We start from the raw sequence: 15913 nt of genomic DNA on the forward strand, positions 1-15913 counted from the left end.
TTCCTTCTGATGTTGCTACGAATATTCTCCGAGAAATAAACGAACGTGTAGAGCCCAGGTTGCCGACAGGTTGCCCAGACCTACAAAAGCGGAAGACATAAGAGATTTGACAGCTGACATAATCTATTTTTTTATAAAAAGCTTTTGTACAATGTTTTTGAAAATCGTCATAATATTTGCTTTCATAGTGAAGAATTTTGCATTTGAATTCAACGGGCCATCTCTTCCAAACTCGAACTTTATTCCTATGTGGAATGCTCCAACAGAAAGTTGCAAAGAGAAATGGGGTGTTGACCTACAATTGAGTAAATATGGCATAGTTCACAATGATCAACAAATCTTCCATGGGGAATTCATAAATATTTTTAATCCAACATTTGGTTTATGGCCCTGTTATGATGATGATGGCACTCCTTTGAATGGGGGACTACCTCAGGTTAGTTTATAATGTACTTTACATGCAAGCCCCAGTTGATAATGGACACAGTCTCAAGCCCAGAGTCTTCCAGCTTTTTTGTCAGGCAGGAAGGCACTGGAGGACCCTGGGTCAAGATTGGACAGACACCTGCAGCAATGCCGGCATGTCTTTATTTTTTCCCCTAATCTTCTAACCAGTCTCCTTCTGACCCCAGCGGGTAACTCACCGCAGGAAAGTAAGCGAGGATGCTCTGGTAAGTAAAAAGGAAATATTTAATGTAGATATTTCTTTATTCAGTTAGGCAACCTTGACAGTCATCTGCAGAAGGTCACCAGTGATATTCAGATGTTTATACCAGATGTTGATTACCAAGGTTTAGCGATAATAGACTGGGAAAAATGGAGGCCAATATTTGATAGAAACTGGGACCATCTATCTCTGTACAGGTGAGTTATAGAGTGGATGTCTGTTTGTAGTAAATCTTGTCATTGCTGGGTTTCAATCAGCTGATAAAAGTCTTTAGATCTCGTTATCTAATCCAAAATGGTGGTCAAACACTGATCACTATGTGCTGACCAGTCAAAAAATTTCTATTCAGGGATTAATTGGTCATGATTGTGAAGCGCATTGAGACCATGTAAATGCGCTATATAAGAACCCCGTTATTATTATTATTGGAAGGGAGAGGAAGTGGGATTTGATTGTTGACTCGCACAAGAAATTTGAATCTCTCCATTTTGCAGAAAAAATGCCCCTCCATTGTTTTCCATTCTGTTTATTTTGAAAGTGCTGTGCGACTCAAATTATCAAATTTAGACCCCCCCGGCCGTGATCCCTCTAATGGCCTGCCCCTCGCAGGTGAAAAATGAATGGCCTCTTACTCTCCTAGAGGATGCTGGGATTGGCATCTGTTCATTACTGCAAGAATTTTTGAATGAAAACTTTCTTTTTTAAAGAAATGAGTCAATGAATTTAGTACGAAAGGAGCATCCATCTTGGTCTAAACAACAGATAGAAACTGAAGCCAGGAAAGAATTTGAAACCGCAGCAATGAAATACATGCAAGGTACAATCATGACTGCTCGTAGTGTACGCCCTAAAGCTCTCTGGGGATACTATGGGTTTCCTCGATGCTACAATACTAGACTTCCTTCATATGAATGCAGTCAGAAGACAATAGAACAGAATGATCAGCTGTCATGGCTATTCAACTCAAGCACAGTTATTTTCCCATCCATTTATTTGTCACCAAATTTGAAATACAACAAGACAAGCTATGCCAAGGGTAATATCCTGGAATCATTTCGTGTGGCCAAGATTGACAATGAACATCGTCTTCCTGTATTCCCATATGTGAGAGTTGTCTACGCATTATCTGAAATGTTTCTGAACAAGGTGAGAGAATATGGAAAAGCCCTACTAAAGATATATTTCTGCAAAGCCTTACAATAAACCTCTTTCCTTTGGGCATATTTTCCCATTTCAGACCACATCTCATTCCCTAGAGTATCATTTCTTTGTTTAACAGTTGCACAAGAGAAGACACATGATTATGGATACAATTTAAATGAACAATCTTATTCTTTAGGGAATGACCATGTGGTCTAAAACCGGAAATTTCAAATTCCTCTGCATGGATTTTTTTTTTTTGAAATGCAGGATGCACTTCTGGATAACCTCAGCAACTGTGCTCAATTCACTAATGCAGCGCAGTTGTTGACCAATCAGAACTATTTGTGCTACATAACAGTTTTACATGCATCATTTTTCTAAACATATAGGCAGACATGTATGCCACTGTTACCCAATCGGCAGAGTTGGCTTCATCTGGGGTAGTTATCTGGGGCTCGTCAGAGGACAAAAACAAAGACTTTTGCATCCAACTAAGTAACTACATTGCCGAGTTTTTTGGTCCCTTAGTGCAAACATTGAATGAGATTGCCCAAGACTGTGGTAATGAGTACTGTACTGGTTCACATGGAAGGTGCCGGTTTAGACTAGAAGAAGTCAATAGTTACGAAAAGAATGTTCTGTTGGGGCTGAAAGAGAAGTGGACATTCTTGGAGTGTATATGTAGAGATGGATGGACAGGCAAGACATGTGAAAAATCTACCTTCTAAATGGTTGGTTACTGAAAGAGAGTGAAAAATGGTAAAGGGAAGGAAGGAGGGAAGGTAAGAAATGAAATGGGAAAAAAGTGAAAATGGAAAAAGGTCTGAAAGGAGAATGAGTGTGAAGGAAAAGAGGAGAGGGAGGATAAAGGGAGAAAAGATGGGAATGAGAGGAAGAGATGAGAGAGGAGAAGGCGAGACATTTGAAGAGAAGAAAGTAGAGGAATAGTACAGGAGAGAGAAAGGAGAGAGAAGGGGGAAAATGAATGAGAGGAAGGAAGCTAGAGTACCATTACCAAATAACACTAAATTTTGTAATTTTTAATGTTCTATTTAATGTTTTCCACACGTCTTGAGTTTATGTACAATATGATAACTTGTTTTGTATGAATACTGTCAATTGTATATTGAAACGTATAAAATTCGGCTTAAACGTTTGGTCCTAAATGACGTCAAGTTTGCCAAACAAAAAAAGGACAGAATGTGTAGTTTTTCAGAAAAAATAATTTGAACAATATCAGAGGCATGGATATGAAATACAAAAAAATAAACTCGGAAAATTCAAATACATAAAAAGGAACAACGTTTACAACGTTTTTTTAGGATATATGGATAATGTAAACACTTGCCGTACGTAAAATCAATATCTCTATTTACAAAAACTAAAGAACTTTGAAAAACTTTCTTTGTACTTTATATATAATCTTTAACTCAAATTACCAATAATATCTAAATGTCTTAAGAATTTTAGAATTTTTTTAAACCTTGAATGTATCTTGCATTATGAACAGTTAATTCCAAATCAAAATCAATGTCGTATATCTTTTATGCAACTAAGCCAGTTGCACAATAAATTATTATCTTTGAATTCCCTTTAAATATATATTTTTTACACATTGTCATTGAAGTAAACATTTTTTCGATCCAAAATATCGAAATGTCACAAAAAAAAGGCAGAATTTGTATGAATGACTTTTGAGGCAAAAGGTAATGACTCTTAGATGGTTTTCGCTTTTAACCAATCAAATAGCTCAAAGATAAGAAACAACCCAATCGCAATACAGAAGCCATTCAAAAGCTATATATGCTGTTTTCCACTCATAGAAAATCTGCTCTTAGGAAAATGTTTCTCCTTGCAATTTGATTGGCTGAAAGTGAAAGACATATTGAGATCACGCATTGGATAAATCAGATAGTAAAACTAGTAAAACTAATACTAGTACTAGTCTGACTACATATCAGGGATCCAAAGGTACTCTACCATGCCTCTTGTTAATAAAATCCATAAATTCTTCCTTTTCAAGCCAAGGGGAGCACAAATTACGCAGAAATCCTGACGTGTATAAAAAGAATTTAAATTCTTTTCTTTCAGTTTTGAAATTTGAAAAGAAACAAATGAACTATGAAAAATAAGGTTAAAGTACAAAAAGGTTAAAGTCACAAGGTTAAGGTCTCAAAAACAGCGTCATTGTATACAAAAAAAAAAGAAGAATAAGCCCTTGGTATAAAAATGATATTTGTTCCCCAAACTTTGCTTTCCGTTGCAATGATTTAAAACCTCATACCCAGCAATCAGATGTAGTAATAACAGAAAAGACTGGTGCTGAACATGTCCCGCATTTTATTCTGGGCATAAGCGAGAAGAGTAGGGCACCAGTCTCCCTCTGAGAACATTTCGGTGGATAAATAAACTTCATTAATCCTCTGAAAGGTCAATAGTGACAGGCTTCTTGGTCGGAGATACATAAGCCCCAGTACTTTCAAGACTTTTCTTGACTACATTATCCAACTGTGAGGGACTTTGGAGATTTCTACTGTCCTTTCTAAGAATATTCGATAAGTATAACTCACTAGTGGCACCATCTTCAAGTCTTTGCTTCATTTGTAGCTCTTGTTGATGTCTAAGATGTCTAATGTAGCTTTCTTCTTGCTCTTGCAGCATTTGTTGCTGTAAGGCTGAATGGTGATGATACTTTGAGTGTTGATTAAGTAGTACATGTTGTTGAAGCTGTCGGTCTAATGGAGTCGAGCCGAGTCCATGAATAGAAGTGGCATGTGGATGTTCATCCCCAGGGGAAATCATTGCATTTGCCTGGAGTTGCATGAGTTCTGGATGTTGCCAAAGCAACTGCTGATTTCTCCATACAATACCCGGATGTTGTGGTGTTTGTGCCTGGAAGTATGCTGCACGTTCCATGTTTGCTGCTGCTGCTGCTGCTGCTTGAGCCTGCATTTGCTGTTGTTCCAGCGGATGAATATGAAAATGTGTGTGCATATGCGAATGAGAATGTAGACTTCCTAAAGGCACAGGATAACCAGTCGTTGGATCTAAAACAAGAGTCCTACTTGATGAAGCATTTTTCATCATAGCCTCATGAGCTTGAGACTGTGGTGTGAGATTCCGTGAGGCCAGCGCACTTTGTTCAGCTCCTCGGCCAAGGAGTTGGTAACCCGGTAGGTAGTGCCTTCCATCTTGCGTATGTGCCATACGATATGGAGCATACCACTGTTCAAAACCTTCCGTAAACTTTGCAGCATTCTCTCTACTCTCAGGCAAAACGCCTTGTTGATACATATATGGAAGTATTCTATAATCAATAGCTCCTTCAGGGTATCCTGGTATAGTAACACCATGAGGAAGCATGGCTTGGCCATTAGGGTACACTGAGTACCCTTCTGGGTTACCAGCCATCATGTTGCGTAACGCCGACTCGTAATGTGATGTAACAGTTGCTGGAATGGTCTTGGGAGACTGGCGTGAAGTAGTTGGTTGCTCTCGGCTTGAAGATGTTTCCAAAGCCTATGAAAATCACAAAACTATTATCAGGTAAAATAATAACGGAACATGGTGAACAGGATGTGCGGCAGTTTACATTGAAGAAATAGTTCAAAATTCCATGCTGTGTGCTGTCGTATAGAATGTGCCCCAACCAATCAGAAAGCAAGATTTAAAAAAATTATTCAAGTAGTTCCTGGTACTAACCTCTGTTTTGGTCGGTGAACACTTAGAGGTAGATGATTCGGTATGTTTAGAAATTTCCTTGACTTTCGGCTTCTCGGGATGAACAAAAACGACATCAGTGCGCGCGCAGCTACGATTCTCTTCCCCAGATCCTACTCTCTTGAACTTAGCTGGAAGATTATCGATAATAGGAAGGACTAAGGGTGAATCAGACCGTGTGCTACTATTATCATCATTGTTTGTTGTGTTACTGCATTCACTTCTTGCGTCAAAGTCCCCTGGAACAGCACTGTCCCTTCCAGTGACACTGCTTGTATCACTGGCGTCTTCTTGCGGCTCTTCGTCCGATTCTTGTTGCTTTTTTCGTTTATTGCCACTGGAATCTTCAGCTGACTGTTCGAGGGCACGCTTCTTGTTCTTCCTGCCTTTGATCTACAATTCAAATCCAAAAACATTACCATCAAAGCCTAGAAAAAATTTGTCATGTGCACCTCATTCTTTTACTGTCTCAAAACGCCTCTTTCGAAAATTTCCGACAAAATAAAATTGTCCTCAAAAAGCAAAAATAATGAAAATGCTTGAAAAGCTCAAGGCGGATCCAGGGGGGAGGGGGGCAAAGGGGGGCTGAAGCATCTGCAGCCCCCCTTCAGCAGAAAAAACAAAACAAAACAAAACTGAAAAATTACATGCTTTTTCTATTGTTTTTCATTGTGTTGACGGAAGAAATTAGCCCCCCCTCCAAACTCAATTAGCCCCCCTAAAATTGTTGCTGGATCCGCCCTTGAAGCTAGACTTGTTTTCTACCTTTCTATTTTTGTCTTTATTGGTGCTACTGCCAGTGCTGCTTGTGCTTCCATCTGAAGGTGATGCTGGTTTTGTTATCCTGGTTGGGCGGCGACCATTAACTGGTGAGTTCCTTGGAGTATTCACTGTTATGATAAATTTATATAAAGTTAGGGGGATGACCAAATAAAAATCAACAAAACACATTTCAGACCATGTGTCATTTCCTAGAGTATCATTTCTTTGAGTAAATGTCCCCATAAATATGGATACGACTCAAACGAATCTTATTCTCAAGAGAATGACAAATTTTATGGAATTTATAAAACAATACGTCCAAGGTAAAAAGATCTATTAGGAAAATGAAAAGACAAAAACTAAATTTCCTCGGAAATACCCTGGGCTCCAGGGTAATTTACTAAATCCATGAAAAAATCCCTCTGGAACCCAGCTGGCTACAATTGGGAAGGAAACCGTGTAAAAAACAATCTGTGACAAACCACACACCTGACTCTACAGGACTTGAGGTCTTGTTTCTACCAGATCGCAGCGTACTCTGAACAATTGGCATATTTCTTCTGCTGCGTAGAAGTTTCCCGTTAGTCCAACATGGATCATCATCTCTTGTCTCCTTGAAGTCCGACTTGAACATGAAAGAAGGAGGTTTGCGCTCGTCTTCAATTGGAGGCAATTTTCCATATTTTTTAAAGAAAACCCTACAATCGGTGCACAAGATGACCTTGTTGTATCCACCATGGTGCCAGCTACGGGAATTGTTAGTATAGCAATGGCGACAACAGTACAGACTGAAATGATAAACATAATATTAATATGTGAGTATAATCTGTTGAGTAGGTCTCTTTTCCTTGTTCAAGGGTTTTTCTCCAGGTTCTCCGATTTTCCTTCCTCCACGTGCAAAACCAAACCTGCTAAATTCCAATTCAAACAGTGAGTTAATTGTGCCCTGACTTAGATCAGCCCAGAGGTTGTTTTGGGTTTGAACTGTGAGTTAGCCATGCCCTGACTTAGATCAGCCCAGAGGTTGTTTCAGGGTTCTATCTGTGTGTTAGCCATGCCCTGATCACTGAGATCAGCCCAGAGGTTGTTTCAGGGTTCGATCTGTGAGTTAGCCATGCCCTGACTTAGATCAGCTCAGAGGTTGTTTCAGGTTTTGATCTGTGATTTAGCTGTGCCCTGACTTAGATCAGCCCAGAGATTGTTCAGGGTATCAAATAAGCCTGAAGCGAGATGACATTTTACCCTTGTCTCTAGACCATAATCCTTTTCTCACATTGCTTTTGTTCTTTAATTATGACTATTGTTCCTGTATTCTCTAAGGAATAAAAAATTTGAATATGAAAGAATTTAAAAAACTATTATGGTATAGAGTCGGGGGTAAAACGTCATCTCGCTTCAGGCTTATTTGAAGGCTTTTCTTGGCAAGCGTGAAAAGCATTAATGAACACTTTGGTTTACCTAAGATCACGTTCTGTGCTGTCGTCACTGTCATAATCATCCTCGCTGCAAGATGTCAGATCCACTAAAATAAAATAACAAGAAAACAAGTCATTATATGTGTGTGTGTATTCAAGCAATATGCCTAATAGCAACGTCCACAAGGCTGACATCTGTAGTTTCTCCCTAGTAAAAAGTCTGCTCCATGCATGTGCACACAACTATCAATAAGTATTGCAATTGGTCTGTGCAGTATTCAACTTGTTTTACTGATTCAGAGCGAAAGCCATTGAAAACATGCAATGTCATGTGACAGCAAAATAATAGAAAAGTCACATCTTTTGAACCAATTACATTGCACTAGATGATCACTGTGCATGCAATAGACCAAATCTAATGTAATGTTTTGCCTATTTCAGAGCACGTGCCTTTTTCTTGATAACAAGATTCTTTGTTTGAGTTGTATCTATATTCATGTGTCTTCACATGCACAACTGATAAACAAAGAAATGATACCCTAGGGAGTGACGAGTGATCTGAAATGGGGAAACGGTGGATCAGGTCAATTGTAAATTATTATTTCTCACGTCGTACAGGATTTGCTCTACCATTACTATGTTCACCTACCGAATTCGTTAGAGGTACTTCTACTACTTCTAGTGCATGCTTTACGCCTAAGGACATTATGACGGCGTCTTCTGTGAGGCCTGGAGCTGACGGCAGAATGAGATTTTTTCCAGATGTAGTAATACTCAACTAGTTCACTCTGTGGAAAAAAGAACAAAAATTAATGTTAGATTTTGCAAATATCATACACAGCCCAGTACTCTGATTATTTTTTCCTGGAAAATCCAAAAAGGCAATCCTCTTCGTACGAAAATAATGGACACCCAACAAATATGCTTCTGATATCCACACATTCACTGAATTCCTGGTTTGGTGGTATTCTGATTTTCATGCAGTACATATAATATCATAGAAGGTTTCATACCATTTCCGTTAGGCACCTGTCCTCGCAGGATCCTCGGACATGGAACAAGATAAATGAGATGGGATGAATAATGTACTTACGGTTTTCTTGTGGTTTAATAGTTCTTTGTGAATTTTGTAAAAGTTTTTGCCGAATTGACGAAGACCTTTAACAAACTTTTTCTGTTAACAAAAAAAAATGCATTAGTGAAGATTTTTGGTAGTTGAAAGAATGGATGGATGGGTGGATAGGTGAACTTGACTGTATGGATGGTTTGATAGATGAATTGATCCATGGACGAGTGAATGAATGGATGTGTGAAAATGCAGATTACTTACGATATCATCTTCTGTCCACTTTTTTCTCAGTTCCTTAGGATATGGTTTCTTGACGAGGGCTTGTAAAGCCTTTGCACAGTCATAACTGCTTTCATGTAACTAAAATAGATAGCATTATAAAATATTACCATAATAAAACAATTAACATACATGTAAATGGTATTTATGATGAACAATCAAATCACTAGTTCAGAACTGAAGAACTTTATCATAATTGACCTCCACAAGCCAGGCAATCGAATCTTTATACGCCATAAACATGTGCCTTGGAGACATTCGTCATCAAAAGAAAATATTTTAAAAATATATTTATTCAAAATGTGTAGAAAATGTATGAAGAAACAAATAATTTATCTAAGAAATACTTTTGAAAAGTTGAGAAAAGTACCATCAAAATGGCGACCAGCATTAGTGGTAGTGCCCAGTGGTAGCTTGTCAGCTTGTAGGATTATTCGAGACTGACTTTTTAAAAATTTCTTACCAAGTCAAGAGCATTGCTTGTAGTAGCATCTTGTGACATGGCCCTAAAGCCGTCTTCTGGTGTCCCACCGTTACACATCCCTGCATACTGTGCCATACTCCTAGAAAAAAACACACATCAAATTTTAGTATTAACCTCTTGTTTACCGACGAAACTGAAGGAGATAATAAATTAGGAGATAATTTGCATCATGAGCCTCTGGCTGGGAAGAACCAGCTATCACTCTTTGAATGTTCAACGTGAAAATTAATAGGTGATGGTGCCAGGGGGCACAACAATAGTAATAGTCTCTTTTCCCTGGGAAAATGGATTCTTTCTCATGTAAACCAGTTAATTCTTATTTGATTGTTCCTGCCTCCTGTCATGGCTGCCATCACGTGATGGTGCAAAGCCTCTGCACAATATATAAATATATTGAAAATTATAAACTATAAATAATATATTATTACTATTAATATATTACCTGGATGCCCTAAGATACATCATCAAGTCATAGTCATCTAGTATGGGACTCCAAACCTGGGATAGAAAAAGTAAATGAATGAGAAATGAATGAGAAATGAAACCCAGTTAGCTTTATTCAAATCTAATTCAATTTCTAAAAGAATGCAATATTTTTAAGAACGGTAGAGAGAGAATTTTGACAAATAATTTAAAATCATGTTGGTAAAAAAATCTTGATTGGTGTTATTATGGCATCAATATTCCTGATGAATGTAAAGAAAGGTAGGCATCTTGTTCAGTTTTGAAATAATAGAAGATCATTGTAGTGTAAGCCAGAGAATTTTGCTCAGTTACTAAAGAATGTCTGACCCGTAATGAAGGTTTGTATCAACAGGTACATGCTAATTAACTGTGCTGTTACAAAAGAAAACAACAAAATAACTCACCAGCTTTTCACGAGCTGTTTCAGTTTTGGAGTCATTTTCATCAGGAACATACTCCTTGCATTCTGGAAGTACAGCCTAAAGAAGACGCAATAATATTAAATACAAAACAATTATCAATAGTCACACTAGAGAATAATCTTAATCATTGTCATCTTTATCATCATCAGTCCAGTAGCTGTTCCACAATTAAAATTTAATTGATTTTAAAAGTTTGAAAAAAAAAACGCTTAAAAGTTTCTAAATTCTAAACATGTAGTTCCAGAAATTATCCATACCCACCCCACAAAGGAATTCGGGATTTCCGAAGAGTAGGGGGGTCAGAGAAAGACCAAAAATTACAGAGTTTGTATGGAAGAAAACTGGAATTTCTGGGGGTGGGGTGGGGGGGGGTCTTAGAAAAATTCCTCCGTGGGGGGGTGGGGGATGGGTATGGATAATTTTTGGAACTACGCAATTCAAGTTTTAAAGTAAAATATTAAAGAAAAAAACATTAAAAAGATTTGATGAATAAATCATAATTTATATAGGACAACCTACCTGATGACTTGGTCCAACTCTGATTTCTCCTTTAGTATTGGCCAGTCTCCTACACACAGCACAAAAGAATTTCAACTGATTAATACAAATTTCACAAAATATAATTTAAAACCCAGATGTGTTTTTTCAAAACATTTCGTTTTTAGTTTTACAGGTACATGTAGAAACCTGGTCATTTTTGTATTTTTACTGGTACAATAAAAGAAATTTACCAAGTTTGAAGTAAATATAGTGTTTGCAAATGAATTGAATATATTTTGGTGTCAATGAAACTTGGCAAAATGTTTTTGTTACTGAGTCTAGTACAAATTTATCCAAGAAGCTTTTTATTAGTTATTGACGTAGGATTAGAAAAAATATGAATTTCTTATCATTAAGAATTTTGAAATGGAACAAAGAAATGTCACTCATCTTTAAAGACAAGTACGTAGCCTGCTGAGAAATGCTATTGATACATGCACTTAGTCAGGACACTTGTTTAACTAAGGGATGTCTATCATTGAATAGAGCACCAGTAACAGGTAATAGATGTCAAAATGCATTGACATTTTCCGTTAATACACATGCACAGATTTTGAATAAGACTATATAAATACGCACATAGTACCAGTTGCAATGGTTTGAGAAGATTATATTTGAACAATGAATACAATACCATGAGAAACCATGTGCTGTAAGGATAATTCCTGACCGGTGTCTTTTTGTTAAGCAGTTAGAAACTTAAAATTAAATTCTGTGGAGCTACAGACTGGACTGTACTTTGAAATAAAATTTTGTATCACTATGTAAAAAAAAACTTTTTTCTGGGTTGTCTTAAGGCGAATAAAATGGTACACCTAAAATAATTTTTATTCCTATATAAGACATAAACTTCTGATTTTTCTCCAGGTTTTCCAGTTTTCTCCTTCCACAAAATCAAATTCTATATTCCAATTCAATCATGGAACAAGCTAGGGCCACAGGTTTGTTAGCCACAGGCTATTAAGTCATACTCTTTTCCCTTAATATAAAGCTTTGGCTGTTGTACTACAGCATGTGACAATCACTGCTAGAGCAAGGTTCCAACAAGGTGAAAGCCCAAGACCAAATTATAATTTAGAGGTTGATCTTTGAGGAGAATCCTTGAAGCACAGGAGAGAACCACCAAACCTCCTTTTTTCATGAGGGTAGCACTTAATAGTCAGTGGCTAACACACCTGTGGCCCTCATTCCTAATCGAAAACAACTCTACTAACATATGACAACAAGATTCAATTCCAGGTCACACTGGTGAGAGGCTGCACAAAGCACCTTCACTTACCTTGTTTCTGGGTTATAGCCAAGAACATAAAAAAATGTATCATCTTTAGAAATATACTCCTTAAGATTATCAGCCAACTCCACAAATGGACGGACTTTACATTTGCCTCTGAAATAAATAAGTAAATAATTTTTCCTATAAATATAATGGCAAGTCATGCTAGTCTGTGGTCATTATGACCAGCTAAATTAGTTTTAGCTTCATCATATCTTGTGTTTGGCTTAATGTTACTGGTTAAAATAACCGACAAGGCAAAGCTTTGGCTGGTAAAGTTCCAATTCTGGCCAGACTTGGTGTGATGAGAAGTATCATCTTTTACCAAACAATAATTACTCATCATGAGTTTATTCAATAATATCATATACTAATACTCTCAATAATAAGATTGCAATATTGTACCTTAATGCGTGAGCGGGATATACATCTGTGGCATCGGAAATAAACAACTCTCTCTCCTTGACCAACTCTTCTTCAAGAATATGATCACTAGAACCTGTAAAAAAAATTAATTCCTCGATTACTCCATGAAGAAATTTGATTCTTACTTTTTGATATCTTATTCAAAATGCACATTTTTGGGGAAAAAATTAAAAATCCTCCAGTGCTTCATTTTGAATTATTTCTTAGAAGGAAAGAAAAGGATTTCTCCTTTCAAGTGGATTTCTTTCCTCATTTTGTTATTGTTGTTCCTTATTAACTTTTCTTTTCTATTTATAACGCACATATTGCATGTTAAAGCACTGGTTTCATTGTATATAGCAACTATAATCTTGTTTTGGACTTATTCATTAATCACTATATCAATAATGGTTCAAATTTATCATCCAAAGGTCATTAGCTTACCATTTTCTGTATTTCTGTCTTGCACAAGTAGCTGATAGACCGACTCAGGAACTTCAGATGGGCGATAATACCAGCGCACAGTAACAACAAGGTTGTCACGCTTACTCTGTTGAAAAAATTAATTAATTAAGAAATTAGCTCATGTTCACATGCATAAATAAAATAATATATAAAATATTAGCATATTATATATATTGTACAGTTGATCATGAAGCTGATATTTTTGTATGGTATGGTATAATATAGGTGAGTACTAAATATTGAACAGTTCCAGAAAATTCTATCTCCTCAATGGAGTGGAAGTCAATATTTCTAAGTGGTAGGGAGGATCTGAGGAGGGTATATTGTGAAATAAGTGTGGTATAAGTATTATAGCACTTCCTGTTAGGGCAAGAGAGTACGTTTAACTGCAATCCATCTACATGGAAAGGTTTTTAATTTTTAAAAATTATATATTAGCTAATAACTATTTTAATTTCAATGAATGCATTCAGAATTCAAGCCAAGAAATTGAAAATTTGTGGGTGGTTCTAGCTACTACTCAGCAGGACAAAACATCATATCTATTGCAGGTGTATATAATAAATACCATAAAAGTGAAAGCCAACTATCAACAATATCTGATTCAGTAGAGTGTATAACATAACAATGTCATTTATCTTTGTCAAAGAAAAAACTAGCAAAATGGTAATAATAGCAGCTTTTGAATATATTTCTGTTGTACCAGTAATAACATTTCTGTCATACCCAGTAATAAACTTCTTCAAAATTGAATTTACTTTAAAAACAATTAAAATCATGATAATGATGTGTATTAAAACAATAATTATGATATAAAACAACTGGATTCAGTTCCTTATTGAGGGATGAACAATTTGCTTATCTCATACACATATAGAAGGGAAAAAATTGATTTATCTTGCAGTTTTTTCAATATCATTTTGAGCAATCTCGTAACTTTTCTCATAATCTTCTTATATCGATTTTTGTACAAACAACTCAATGAAATTGGATTAAATGAAATTGAATTTAAGTATATACATAACGTAATAAAAATATTTTTTACTAGTTTTTAGCTAGTTATCTCTTCGTAATAAAAATATGACAAGTAAAGGTTTACTAAAAAGGTAAAGACAGCAATACATTGATTAAAATTTCCTAGATCATTATCTTCCGTAATGATGCTAAACAAATTATTATTTAGTGTCCAACTGTAATGATAAATTTGGAGTCTCTTTGGTTACCTTAGCAACTAAGGCAAGTCTCAAAAATGTTTTTGAAATTTTTATCAAGTGCATTTTGAAAAAAAATTCAACTTGCATAATAACTAAAACAACAATAACCCATTTTCTTTACACTCTGAATAAATTAAAGAGATGGTTTTCAATCACAGTTTTTAGCAATTTCTTTTTTGAGCAAAAGATTAATCGTATAAAGATAAAAATCTACTTTTTAAGCTTACGGATGTCTTAGATTTAATGACTGTTTCTCTTCTGATATCTAAGAAACTTTAAAATCATATTTGATGGCATTTATTAAAAGTATGAATGGATTTGAAAACAATACTGCTGTATTGCAATAAAACAATAAATGATTTGTAAAAGGGGACAATGATATGTTGTTATTCAAATGGTACATAACATAAAGTATATAGTGATTTTACTTCACTTATGAAATAGTTTATACTAGACATATAGAAGTTAGTAGATCTTATATCAATCATTTTCTTGTGTCTATTTGAGTATTATAAATTAACAAGTATTATATTTTCACAGGTTAAATCAAATCACTTTAATGCTTTGAAGTCTGCTGTCAAAATGTTACAGTTGCTTAAAAGCGAAAGGGAAGTTAAGAATAGATGATAGGATGGAACTGTCAGAGAACTGCCAATCTGTCAGGCGTTTGTGGCTTCCTTCATCTATCCACTAATATATGTATCCCAACCACAGAACTTGACATATACAATGAAATGATTACAATTTACCACATAGTACAGCCAAGCCCCAAAGATTAGAAAAGCATGTGTTGAGTTTGAAATACTTGTGGTGTAAGTTCTTCAATCAGTATTAATTATAAGATTATACTTTCAAATAGAAGTGAAAAGGAATATGAAAAGAATTAAGAAATACTCTGAATAGACATGAATAATTCCTATATATAATACATATATTCACCTAATAACTTTTGAAGTTACAACGCTTTCAAACCAAGAAATAAAAGCATTAAGGAATTTCACTGTATGATGTACAGTAGAATATACTTGTTAAAAGAACTTTGTTTTCTTGCAAAGGAAAATTATAATTTGCTTCATCCTTATATTTATTCACAGCTATCATTTTAAGATCTTTATTTACAAATGATGTGAACTTTTTGGCTACAAAAACATGAACGATGGTTTTGAAACTTGATCTCATATATTATATACGTCACATAAAGAAAGCCAATAGCTTAAAAAAGAAGGTTGAAAACAAATGTTCCTACTAGATCAATTAAAGATATACTACAGTTAAAATCAGCTAAATGGCACTTTTTTTGATGAGAAAACGCAATAAAATCCTAAACAGGAATTCAATATTTTGACTAAAATTAAATAACCAAACATACCATGTTTTTTCAAAATAAATTGTTTGTTTTTATTATTTCTGTCAATTAACTTTGAAATTAATGATTAATTTATAAGATCTCTGATGGATTTTACAAAAGGAATAGATAAAAATCAGGATGAAGAAGAATATGTAGTGCATTGTTGGGCGCAGTGTTTTCTCATGTATTCTCGTTACGCTTGGTACAACCAGTTTAAACAGTGTAATTGAAAATTCATCAAT

The 15913-nt window shown here is 35.5% G+C and overlaps 2 protein-coding genes across 9 annotated transcripts in view; one reads left to right on the top strand and one right to left on the bottom strand.

The window, feature by feature from the left end:
• Positions 1–19: 19 nt before the first annotated feature.
• On the top strand, positions 20–5036 carry LOC116305249 (hyaluronidase-1). The gene is made up of 4 exons (XM_031715117.2): positions 20–436; positions 716–864; positions 1375–1813; positions 2200–5036. Exons 1-4 carry the CDS (start codon positions 152–154, stop codon positions 2536–2538), a joined length of 1212 nt encoding a protein of 403 aa, XP_031570977.2. The 5' UTR covers positions 20–151; the 3' UTR covers positions 2539–5036.
• Positions 4128–15913, bottom strand: part of LOC116305248 (uncharacterized) — a 24453-nt gene continuing 12667 nt past the window's right edge. For all 8 annotated transcript variants that reach the window (XM_031715113.2, XM_031715112.2, XM_031715115.2 and 5 more), the window contains 15 exons: positions 13089–13194; positions 12645–12738; positions 12246–12353; positions 10946–10994; positions 10409–10483; positions 9982–10037; positions 9519–9618; positions 9038–9136; positions 8801–8881; positions 8357–8495; positions 7751–7814; positions 6782–7080; positions 6296–6420; positions 5513–5923; positions 4128–5329 (listed from right to left, as the gene is read on the bottom strand). In XM_031715113.2, coding sequence (XP_031570973.2) covers positions 4226–5329; positions 5513–5923; positions 6296–6420; positions 6782–7080; positions 7751–7814; positions 8357–8495; positions 8801–8881; positions 9038–9136; positions 9519–9618; positions 9982–10037; positions 10409–10483; positions 10946–10994; positions 12246–12353; positions 12645–12738; positions 13089–13194 — 2910 coding nt within the window. In that variant the 3' untranslated portion in view covers positions 4128–4225. The remainder of the gene's footprint in view (positions 5330–5512; positions 5924–6295; positions 6421–6781; positions 7081–7750; positions 7815–8356; positions 8496–8800; positions 8882–9037; positions 9137–9518; positions 9619–9981; positions 10038–10408; positions 10484–10945; positions 10995–12245; positions 12354–12644; positions 12739–13088; positions 13195–15913) is intronic.

The sequence above is a fragment of the Actinia tenebrosa genome, unplaced genomic scaffold (genome assembly GCF_029948245.1).
Source record: "Actinia tenebrosa isolate PJP-AT-01 unplaced genomic scaffold, QUT_ActTen_1.0 PGA_scaffold14__42_contigs__length_11649687, whole genome shotgun sequence".
NCBI lineage: Eukaryota > Metazoa > Cnidaria > Anthozoa > Actiniaria > Actiniidae > Actinia > Actinia tenebrosa.

Coding starts and splice junctions, on each gene's coding strand:
- LOC116305249 (XM_031715117.2), top strand. CDS start 152: ATGTTTTTGAAAATCGTCATAATATTTGCTTTCATAGTGAAGAATTTT. Junction 437..715: donor TGAATGGGGGACTACCTCAG/GTTAGTTTATAA, acceptor TTCTTTATTCAG/TTAGGCAACCTTGACAGTCA. Junction 865..1,374: donor GACCATCTATCTCTGTACAG/GTGAGTTATAGA, acceptor TCTTTTTTAAAG/AAATGAGTCAATGAATTTAG.